This window comes from Patagioenas fasciata, chromosome 10, assembly GCF_037038585.1.
Source record: "Patagioenas fasciata isolate bPatFas1 chromosome 10, bPatFas1.hap1, whole genome shotgun sequence".
Classification (NCBI taxonomy): domain Eukaryota; kingdom Metazoa; phylum Chordata; class Aves; order Columbiformes; family Columbidae; genus Patagioenas; species Patagioenas fasciata.
This window is the reverse complement of record NC_092529.1, coordinates 7,249,161-7,260,920: the sequence shown is the minus strand read 5'-3', so window position 1 is coordinate 7,260,920 and position 11,760 is coordinate 7,249,161. Positions and strand designations below refer to the sequence as shown.

The 11,760-nt window shown below is 40.2% G+C and overlaps 1 protein-coding gene and 1 long non-coding RNA gene across 6 annotated transcripts in view; one reads left to right on the top strand and one right to left on the bottom strand.

The window, feature by feature from the left end:
• Window positions 1-4,468: 4,468 nt before the first annotated feature.
• On the top strand, window positions 4,469-6,340 carry LOC136105572 (uncharacterized). Of its 4 annotated transcripts, none has more exons than XR_010652012.2 (4): window positions 4,469-4,531; window positions 4,755-4,879; window positions 5,162-5,216; window positions 5,515-6,340. It is a non-coding gene; the product is annotated as an uncharacterized lncRNA (long non-coding RNA). The 4 variants fall into 4 exon arrangements; XR_011740701.1 differs by having other exon boundaries at window positions 4,755-4,933; XR_011740700.1 differs by having other exon boundaries at window positions 4,755-4,933; window positions 5,162-6,340.
• A 140-nt stretch (window positions 6,341-6,480) lies between these two features.
• The window catches only part of FAM120A (family with sequence similarity 120 member A), a 55,253-nt gene continuing 49,973 nt past the window's right edge, over window positions 6,481-11,760 (bottom strand). For both annotated transcript variants that reach the window (XM_065845817.2, XM_065845819.2), the window contains 2 exons: window positions 11,063-11,159; window positions 6,481-8,380 (listed from right to left, as the gene is read on the bottom strand). In XM_065845817.2, the coding sequence (XP_065701889.1) occupies window positions 8,069-8,380; window positions 11,063-11,159 (409 nt within the window). In that variant the 3' untranslated portion in view covers window positions 6,481-8,068. The remainder of the gene's footprint in view (window positions 8,381-11,062; window positions 11,160-11,760) is intronic.

The window sequence follows — 11,760 nt, the reverse complement described above, 5'->3', positions numbered from 1 at the left end:
GGGCCAAGCCTCAATAGAGTATTCCAAGGGTGGTTTCCCCTAAAATATTTTCAGTATTTTCCAGTTAATAAAGAAGGTCAGAGGACACACAGCTTTAAGAAGACAACAAATTTCTTGGAATTTCTCAGACTGGAGTTCTAGTTTGATTAAGATGTGGTGAGAAAAACCCACCTTGCTTTTAACAGGCAGAAAAAGAAATACTCGCTATTTTTTCTGTGTGAATGGTGACATCTAGTGGGAAATGAGAATTCTGGGCTTCTGTATCAAATACTGCCTATCACAGAAGTTAATTAATGGAGGTGTGCAATTAGCAAGAGCATCCTGCCATCTAGTACATTTCTTTTCCCATATTATTGTCAGGAAATGTGGTACTCAATAAAGGAAACATTAGTGTAGGTGCACATTTTGGTTTCATTCCATCATCTAAAAGGACTCCACTAGGTTTCTGTGAGAGTACTTCGTGAGGCACTTCATGATACCACAATAAATGAAAATGACTGAAAGATTCACTTCTAAAATGTATTTCTAATCCTAAGATATTAATATAGAAGGACCACAGACACCTCTGAATAACTCTAGAGCTGATCTCTCATTCTGCAGATTGCTGTATCTTTCCATTGCTATCAAGGATGCTAGAGGACTATCCTCCTAACTTGCCTGGGATGCCTTAAATTCCTAAAGACAAGGTGTAAGAGTATACTAGAAAGTTTCAGTGCATGCATTCCCGCCCCAGAATGAGAATTAGTTTATTTGAAAGTGCCAAGCTAAGTTTAAATACAATGCATACATAACAACTTTTAAAAAATTCATTAAGTACCATGACAAAATTATTAATGTTCATAAAATTATTTGTCTATTGAAGAACAAGATGGTAAAAAGAACAATTAATATTAACACTGTGTGAGAAATAGCTCATGAAAATAGTTTAAACTCCTGGCACTGAATTCCAACTTATATTTTAAAGTGATACATACCTGACACTGGAACAGATAATTTCTACATGGTCATCTTACAATCTAAAATAGATATATAAAAAAATCAAATGTGAGATGTACATTCTATATATGTACAGGCACATGAGCACACACAACAGGCTACAACAAAATTGCTACCTGAGATCTCCCCCAGTTAAAAAGTATAAGAGTTTCCCCCTTAAAGAGATGTACATTTGTGTATGGTAACAGTTAAAACCATATTTACATCTGGTAAGTCTAACAACATTTCCATTTTTAACAATATTTGTATCCCTTATCATTTTAACTACCAAGTAACTTTTGTTCAAACTCTGATAGGTTTCAACAGAAGTACGCCTTAAAAGAAATACACAGCACCCATTGCTATACATTGGCACTGTGTAATTAAAATTATTGCCTACTGTGTAATTAAATTGCATGCCATGAGGGAGATCAAATGCCTTTGTTTTGACCAGGCATAACTTTGTCTTCAAAACCTACACACTCAGACCTGGGAGATGAACTCAGGTCTCCTACCTGGCCATGTCATTCCTCCTCACTAGGAATGAATAATCCCTCAACGCAGTTCTTGGAGGGGTAACAACTGTTCCTCTGCATCTCATCCAAGTGCTCGCAGCAGCAGCACTCGCCTGTGCCAGAGAAACCAGTGACCATGCTCACAGACACTCACCAATATGGCAAGATGACCCTTGCCCAGCACACTCTCACTTTATTCCGCACCTGATTCTAGCACTCATTGCTACAACCAACTTTTAATTTTGCAGTGTCCCACTCTTGCAGTAGTAACAAGTGTACAGCATAGGACTCAATTACTTTTGACATAATTTTTTGTAAATGATTTGATAAAATAGTGCTGTCAGGTATAGTTATTAATAGTTCTGCCAGCTTCTGTCTGTATTTTATGGTCTTGTTCACTGAGAACATTGTATAAAATTAATTTCAAACTTTAAATGGAAAACACTATATAAACCTAAACAAAAAATATTTTTATTAAAACTTAAACCAGAATCTAATCTGAACTAAATAGTTCTGAGAAGTTATCTTCTCCAAAATGTGTTGAGTGCGTATTCCCCAAGACTGGATGAGTTTGAATCAGCTTCTATTTTATTCTGATCTTCAAAACCAGGATGATTTTCCCTTGCTGCAGGATTTTGCTTGGGGAAATTGGAAGTCTTGTCTACAGAAACACGTGCCAAGAACACGCATCAGATTTGTTCCTTGTCTATAAAGAGCCTTTTTCTAGTTGACTACTATTCTCATGTTTTTTAGAGACACACTTATTTGCTCATAGGAAGATCTCACAAGGTAAAATATACCTGCAGCAATCAATCAACTCCAGCATAAATCTCAGATTAACTTTGTTGTAGCCACTTTCCTGAAGATCCCAGGCACAAAGAGATCTTTGACTGAAGCTGCCTCTTTCTCTTACACTGTAAGGCTTTACTGCAGTGTGCTCATAAGTAAATATCAGCAGTTTCATGTGTAAATCTCAAGTTTATTTCCCAAGCCAGCTGTCTGCATAAAAGTTGACAGAGCCAGACTGCAAGCCTACCAGATGCATCTCCCATTCCCCCAGAGTTACAACTGTTGTGCAGGAATCTAACTCCCAGTGTCTGATTTATTTCAGACATGACATGTCTTGTTGAGATAATATGGGGATGTGGGCTCATAGAAGAGTGTCCCTCTGCCCTGTATTGCTCATGACCTATGTGTGCTGACAGCTGTTGCATAAACCACATTATGAAACTGGAACTGTTCAAAGACTACAAATCTAAGATAGGTTACAGTTCTGCAGAGATTGGGTAACAACATTTCAGCTATTTTTATGGTATGCCATCAATGTTCCCTTCATATTTCATACAAAAAGAGACTACAAAGATCAAAAAGTGCTAAAGGCTTTTCCAGCCTTGGGGAGATAAACTGCAGCACTGAGTTATGATGTGTCCAACAGAGTAAAGGTATTACCACTACTATTAAAGTGAGTGGCATGCAGAATGAGAAATTGTAGAATTTTACTGATGTAATGCAGTTAGATTCAAGGCACAGCACCTATAGCAAACTTCCCAAGTTTATTCCAATTTGTCTTATTTGTGAAATTCCTGGAAGGCCTATTTGGCCCATGCTCCACAGCAAAGTCCTCTACCCAAACATCAGGTCTAAATTTACTTAATTAGCAGCAATTTCCCCCAATGATGCCTGAACAATTGCCTCTGTGTGACCTTACCCATGCTTATCTGACTGGTGGCTTTTCCTCTGAGGCTTACTCCCAATTTTGCTGGCAGTTTCACCAGTATTGTGTGCTCCAAAACAGAAGGCAGCTCTGGGAAATTTTGTTTTCCCTGATAGATAAATGTCATAAAGTATCCAAAGAAGTAATGCTTGTTTTGTAGAAAACACGCTTTGTTTTGTATTCTAGATCTGCAAAAATCTATACAGACTCATTAAAAAAATGGTTGGAAGGGTCTTCTGGATGCCATCTAGTCAAACCTCCAGCTCAAAGCAGAGAGAACAACAGATTTAAACCATGTTCCTCAGTCAAGTCCCCAGAGACGGAGATTACAAAGTCTCTCTAGGAACTTATTCCGGTGCTTAACCAGCCACATTAGGCAGGTTTTTTTCTCTATATATTCATTTGGAATTTTCTTTGTTTTGACATGTGCCCTTTTCCTTCCTGCTTTTTGCTGCACACCTGAGAAGAATTTACCTCTATCTTCTCCACTTTAGGTCACATAAGACTTGCATTAAACCCATTTCAGTCTGGTTTTCCCCACACTAAGCAAACCCAGGTCCCCAGTGCCCTGTGAGTGACCCCTACTGACCTGCCAGGCTGTGCCCTCTGCCTCGCCCTTGGAGCTGGAGGGGACACAAAACCGGGGCCTCGCTGCAGGTGCATCACAGGGAACCGGCCACACCTGCCCCGCTGGCCGTGCTCTGGTACCTCAGCCCCACACGGTCATTCCTCACAGCTGCGGGGACTCACGACGCACTCACCTTAAATCCCTGAATACTTTTTTTGTTTTTTTTTTTTACCAGAACATCAGGGCTACATTCAAACCAGAACACTCCTGCGCAGGTTCACGCAGCAGCCACAACCACAGTGCACGAAAAGGTGGTTTTTAGTCTGTACCGCTTCGTTCTTCACTGAAACAACCGTACCTCACACCTGCCCGGCTGCGCGCGCTCGTCACACACAGCGACACCTCTGAAGATGGGAGCGGGGGAGGGGGCAGGTTGGAGAGTGGGGACCGGGGGGACGCGGAGCCGAGACCGTTCCGCCGCAGGGGAGCGTGGTGAGACGTGGAGGGACTCCCGTTCCGCCGCAGGGGAGCGCAGTGAAACGCGGAGCAACTCCCGTTCCGCCGCGGGATTCGAACTCCTGGCGGACCCGGGCACCGCCCCATCCCGCCCGCTGAGGGGCGGGCCCGGCTGACTGACAGAACTGCCCCGCCCCGCGCCGCCTGCGTCACGACGGCCGTCTCGCGCCTCAACCCCGCTCCCGTCACGTAACGGAGGCGGGATGACGTCACTTGGGCGGGCCAGGAGCGGCCTGTAGTATCGTAAGTAATAGTAGAAATGGTGGGATGTCTGTCAGAAGTCAGTTCCTGCCAGGCCAAACAGAATGCACACCTGCCTTCCATAATTTCACATATAAGAAACTGGAAGGACTTTGCTTGGACTGAAAAGACCTCTGATCAATGATTTTTAAATAAGAAGTTTTGAGTAGTCATGAGTAATACGGTCAATTAACTGTGTACTTACCAGGCATATCTGCTTTTACAGGACTCTATTTACAGCGATCCTGGCAGCAGCGTCCTGTAGATCCTGGAATCCCCAAGCTGCAGTTTGCTCTCGTCAGTAGCGCTTGGATGCAGGATTCTGGCACAACCTCACCCAGAAGAAACTCAGTGAGTACCAGCTGGATGAGACCCCAAAAGTTATCAAAGGATACTGCTACAGTGGTAGGTAGAAACTCAACATCTTGCTTAGTAGTTTGAGTTTCTCCTGTCCTTCTTCGAAGTATTCGTGTAACATGCTTTAGGTATATACTGAAACATTAAAAAAACCCAGCTGGGTGAGCAGTGAGTTCTGGTGTGTCTGTGGGTAATTTATAACTGACATTAACAAAAAGAGGGAAATTAATCTATGTATTGCAGTTTAAAAGAAGCATGTTGCTGCTTTTTGTCCAGGTGATCCTTTGGGTTTGCCAGCTTGGTTGACACTGGAGTTTAGTGCCTTTGATATGTAAGTATGTACTGTGGTTTACCTTAATTCAACACTTCCCTTGCATAACAGTAAGACTTTGGTATATAATGTTACTTGGACAAATTCTACATGAAAAGAAATACATATTTTCATGAACTTCGTAACAGTGGAGAGACTGCTTTGAATTGCAAACATTAACTCCCTGTGTCTGAACTAGTACACTCATCTGTAGGGCCAAGTTAAAAATATGCTGGTGAGTCTCATATTCACTCACTGTTTCTATATATGTTTATATAAAATACCATTTTTTTCCATTTCTTCACCTTTTTGGCGTAAGGAAGGATATTTCAGTCTGCTGTCACGCCAGCACAACGCTCCTCTCCCCATGCTGGTGCTGGGAAGGGGAATTTGCACAGAACACAGCAGTGCTGCTACAAACTTGCACCTGGTGACACCACCAGATGAGATCCAAAGTGCTGGAGGCTCCAACCCTGCCTCAGGCATCGAGCAAACCAATGAACATTCAGCCAGCAACAGCAGAGGTGCCTGCGCAAAACAGCTCTTGTGCTGTTCACCCGGGGTATAAACTTACAGCTCCTCATGTTATGTTAGCGACATCCATGATGCAGAGGAAACTCCTGCATAATGGAGGAATTTATTTGCAGCTACAAAGAGCTGAAATACAGGCACTGTCAATCACAGAATCGTCTTGGTTGGAAAAGACCCTTAGGATCATCGAGTCCAACTGTTACCCACCCCTGGCACTGCCCCATGTCCCTGAGAACCGCATCTCCGTCTGTCCAAGCCCTTCAGGGATGGTGACTCCACCACTGCCCTGGGCAGCCTGTTCCAATGCCTGACAGCCCTTTGGGGAAGAAATTGTTCCACAGATCCAACCTCAACCTCCCCAGTGCAACTTGAGGCCGTTTCCTCTGGTCCTATCACTTGTTACTTGGGAAAAGAGACTGACAGGTCTTAGACACAATGAGAAAGTTTTGGATCATGTTGTATTTCAAACCCTGCAAGCACCTGGGTTGGTCTTTTTTAAATAATCGCCCGTTATTTTTGTCATATTCGCATCTTACGAACCACCTTGCAGCAGCTGCATCATGTAAGAAGGACAAAGCGTTACTGCGACTGAGTGGGTCCCCGACAGCGGCAGTGTGAATGTCGCGTTTTCCTTCTCCGCCCTTCGGGAGGACATCACGTAGTCGGCTAACTCAATCACTTCATTTGGGCATAGGAAAACTTTTATTTACAACATGTTAATTAAAAAAATAGTTGACAAAAAAGGCATACAGTATTTTATACTAAAAGAATAAAGATTTTTATTAAGCACTGTAAGTTGCATTCAATAGCCTTCAAATACACCACACCACAATCCATCTACAACCAACCAAACCCAACAGTAGTTCATTCTTGCACAATCCATGAGTTGGGGCAGAACTCCCTTCAACTTACATTAAGATACCTACTTAGCTCTTGCGGGCAGGGAACGGGGAATTACACCTCATTTCTGATCACTAATGTGTGATGAAGAGCATCAGGAGAATTATATGAAAACGAATATAAAGAAATGATTCTGATTTTGAAGTACATTAAGTTTGGAAACACTAACAAAAACATCAAAATGATACAGGTATATTTGCTTATACTAAATTCTTGATGGGAAAGTTCTCAAGAACAAGCCATTTGTTTCCTGCTACAGAAGGGGGGTACTTTTTTTTTGTTTTTGAAGATCAAAGCTTTTTTTTTTGTTTTTCACAGAATTTCATATTTGCTAATATGAAGGCATAAAACAGCAACAGAGAACAATAATGCATACAGCAATGAGTACACCAGGGTAACGTTGATATTCAAAACGGCTAGATAATTTTTTTTTAAGTTTTAGAATAAATGCAACAGAGGTCAATAATCACAAAATTTTAAGGTTAGAGCAAGATCAGTCAATGACTAAACATAGTTAACATCTTTTATAGGACTATTACTGATTATTAGCTTTTTGTTTTGCAAATGGGCACAGTACTTGTAAGAATGGAAGAAAGAGGACAATAACATGCATAATATTAACTACACACTTTAAAAATTATGAACCATGCAGAAGTTTAGCTCAAATAGTAGTACTAATGGTCTACGTCTGATTCAAAACCACATAGTTCATTGATCACGGATGCATGGTATTAGTCACAAAAAGTTTCAGAACACATTGTGTTTATTTTGAAAGGTCATTTGCATCTTCTATTATTTCAAGTTTATCTCCATTTAACTTGCTTGTAAAGTATGTATGATGTATATTTAAAATCAGCAGAACTGCAATATTACTCTATAATTTTTCGTTTCGATAGTTTGCACATTTTAACACAAAAGAACCACATCAACGGTGATGAAATTCAAGAAAGAAAAAACTGTGGTTGTGCCTTTTTCCCCCCATAATCATGAAATCAAAGCCTTAAAGAAAGCTTTATTGTGACACAGTAATGCAAAATCAAATATAATGGCATACATATGGTGCCAAGTACTAAAAATTATATTTTAAGCTATATATACTTAAAGACTGCCAAAATTTGTTTTCTTTATATTTCAAAAAAACAAAACTACAAGCTTTTGTCATAACCAGTTTAAACTTTATGTATACTTCATTTTAAGTGCGGGAGTCAAATGCTCTTCATTCTGTTTCTTTTTTGTTTTATTGTAGCATTTTGACTACAACTGGTTAAAACTAAAAATGTGTTGTTTAAATCTCTGACATCAAAGAGGGATCCGAATTTCCAAAGTCCTCATTTTTCTCTTACGGAAAGGAAAAAATGTACGTAACTGTAGGCTCTCTTTCTTTCCAGATATTCCTAATCCTGACCCTTCCCAACATCCTTCACCCTCTATAAAAAATAAGTTTACTCTTCTTTTTTTAAGACAGTGGCCTCAAGAGTATCATCTTTATGGCAAACACTGTCTGCATTTAGTGCATTTAAGTGAGGATTTGTATTGCACATTTTAGAGTCATTACTCAAGGCACTTTCAGACTGATTGGAAGCCCTGATGTCTCCTGTATTCCCATTCATCTGGGAAGCTGGTTTTTCCTCATTCACAACTCCATTTTCAGCCAGGGATCCATCTGAAGACACAACTGAGGATTTAGATTCCTCTGATTTTGACTTAAGTTCTTTGGCTACTTCTTCTGCTGAAGCAGCATAAGGAGGTTTGCCCTATTTTTTAAAAAAAGAAGAAAATTACTGAAGAGCCACTGCTATATATTTACAATCTGTTACAAAGACACTACTAAGGCAGCATGCAGTGCGCAGAAGTATGGCAAGTGAATACCGAATATTATGTACTGCTGGAATAAGAGGCTGCATAACAAAATAAAGAGCAGAGGTGAGAGAATTTGCAGGATTTCTGATGCCTTCTAGCCAGGTCTGCTGAGGCTCCGGGGGTAAAATGCCCTTTCTAACCTGGATGCTCCAGTTATTGCAAAATGGAAGAGCTACATCAACGCCTGGACACCCCCAAACTGAGAATCAATATACAGCTTAACTCTGCTTCTTGGTTCATATATGTTATCATTTAATGATATGATTACATGTTATTCAAATACAAACAAAACCTTTTTTCTCAGACAATTTTTAAGGAAGTGCAAAAGTACCATGCAATATTATCTATACTCTAAATGCTTCTGAGATTAGGAAAGTGACTTCATACGAAAAGCATAGAGTAGAATCTTACAAGGCTGAGTATATCAATAAAAGCAGATTTATGCAGCATTAGAACGTTATTTAGTTTTTAAGCATCTGCAACAGTGAATCTGAGCGATCCAGAAACACAATAAGCCTTAAGCAACAGAACAAAGTAAGGAGGTTGGGTTGCCAAGAAGCAACGTTCTGATCTGTCACGCTGTTCACAAAGTCAGGTACTAAGAAATTACTGAAGATACGGACATCTTACACACCTCAAACAATAGCAAACAGCTTCAGAGTGTAATCATCTTAACTTTGACACACTAGAAACAGCATGGTTAGTACTTTTCTGAATTGCTGAAAGACTTTGCAGGTCAGAACTGCTGTTCTCTAACATCAGTGTCTAACAGTTTGTTATCCAGATCATCACAAAAAAATCTGCAGTTACATAGCATGAGTATATGACCGGCATTGAGGACAGTGAGTGTGTACCACGTGTGGCTGTGTATTTCTTTACAGGCTTTACTAAGTGTTAAGTTTTAGAGTAAACAGACGCTTTTGTTTCTTCCCAGATCAAGAGCGAAAGCTCTTTTCTGGTGAAAAAACAGGCTTGTCTTACACTGGGTAACTACCAACTGCTTATTTGGGTCAGATTCTCCAGCCTGTGTTTGTATCAGCTCCCAGTGAGCGTCAGTAAAGCCACTGCCCGGAGGACCTCGTGTGGTGTAAATTCGCACATCTGAACCTCTGTCCGTCAGTCTGTCGGACAGGGAACTTCACTGGCACCAGTTACTCTGAACCGGTATCAACATCTACTTGTTACACATTCAGTTTCCCAAGCTCTACCTGCCACATACATTTTAATTCACTTTTTTTTTTTTTTTAAATTTTCCCGTAAAAGGAACACATGGTATTGTGACTGAAGCCCATAAAATCCAACGAGATCAGGACCAGGCAACAGAAAATGCCACCATTTCTCTTCCTGCTCCCTATCCCTGGCAGAATTCTAGACCAAGATCCTTGTGGTCACAAGAATCTACCATCCAAATTACATATTGTTAATAAAAATACGAATGCCCAGTCTCGCTGACTGTCTTTCAAGACTATCTACTATATGCATTTACATCTACATTTACATATGTAAACCCGTAGTAAGCTCAGAATATTTGGGAGCTCCTTCTCAGGGCTTCCTTTATTTCATAGGTTAAGGTACTTGGAAATTAGGTACTATATAATCAACATAGTGGTTTCTCTTCTATTTAAAGTAAAAGATGTAAAGCTTTAAATACATAGGTACATTTGTAGACATATATAATCTGTGTACATAGAAATTTAACAAGGAAGAGAAGTATTTGAATGTTTACACCTAGAACACAGCAGGTTTTATTTGACATTAGTAGTTGCTTCGTTATTCACTGGAGAATGTCCCTTCTCTGACTGACACCTGCGATCACGCCCTACTCTTACATACTAATGTCTCCATGGCAAATTGCAGATCCGTACAATGTATTTACTGTGAACGTTTTCCACCTGTTTACTACCTACTCATCTATTACCATTGGGACTTGCGTCAACGTTCAAAACTGCACAGCAGCAAAAACAACGGAAAAGGGAGGAAAACATAACTGCAGCAATCGACATTTAATACAGAACAGCAGTTTTACTTCAGCTATATTTAAAGGATATACGGAAAAGACAAAACCCATGATCCACAGATGTATTGTACGTTGTCACCAAAAACGAACCTGTGCTCATGGGGGTTGGTCTGTTATTTCTTAGAAATTCGGAGTCATTTGTTAGATTTGGAGCTGTGCAGCAGCAAAGATGCTTCTACTGCTATTAATTTTCCCTCATGAGTTTGGACTGTGGTCTGAGCAAAGAAACTGGGAAAGAATAGGGGTGGGAACAGAAATGGCTAATTCATTTCAGCTTTGTGTTTCTCCCATTTTCCTCAGTTTTCTTCTATTCCCATGGGTGGTTAGAGCTGCGCAGGCACAGCCTTCATATCAAAATGCATTTTTCCACGTCTGTCTGTATAACCGAGATGGAACACTAGCCTGTCCACCATCACCGGCTTCAACAGGTGGGCAAGATCACTCTAAGAAACACTTTTATCTTTCCAAGTTGTGCTTGTCAGCATTAGCTGGTCGGGAAGTTCGTACCACACTAGCCTGTAAACTAGAGTGTTTTGAGTCAGGCACATGGCTTTATTACCTGAATTGCTCCCTGGCTTTTATAACCTCTCCCGTAGTACCTTCCGCCTCTTCCAAAAGTTCTTATCACTGGAGTGGAAATAACTCCTCTAGGACGCCTGTAAGTTTGGAGGAAAAGGAAGAAAGAAAAATATGTATCAGCTTTAAAAAAAAACCCAACACTTTAAATTCTATTTTTCTGGACCAACATTTACATTTCTTTAAAGAAGCAATATGACTAACTAAATCAGAATTACAGGATTCTACTGCTTGCAAATATGTGTAACCTATCAAACCTTTAGTTTTTGGAGCAATAAAATGACTATTTCTACATGTCACTTATAGAGAACGATAAATTAGTACTTTCAAGTTTTGCAGAAACACTTTTAAAGTGTCAAATTATACTTAATGGCACTTTAGAAACAGAGCTGAAAACATGCTCACCTTAAAAAAAATGTACAATTTGAACCATTTATAAGGCTATTTCTCCCATTTGATAACATTTCCCATGTATAAACATGCTAGACAGACAAAATCAGGTAAAAGAAAGGAAGGCAAAATACAAAATTGCTTCAGTTGTGATGGGAGAACACAAAATTATCTAAGAACCTCAGGGGGTAAAAGAAGCTTCAGCCGTATCTGACATGTAGCAATTGATCCGTTTGGGTGCTTGCAAGTGGGGGCTCCCAACCAGGACACATCGGGCAGCGGCTTTTTGAT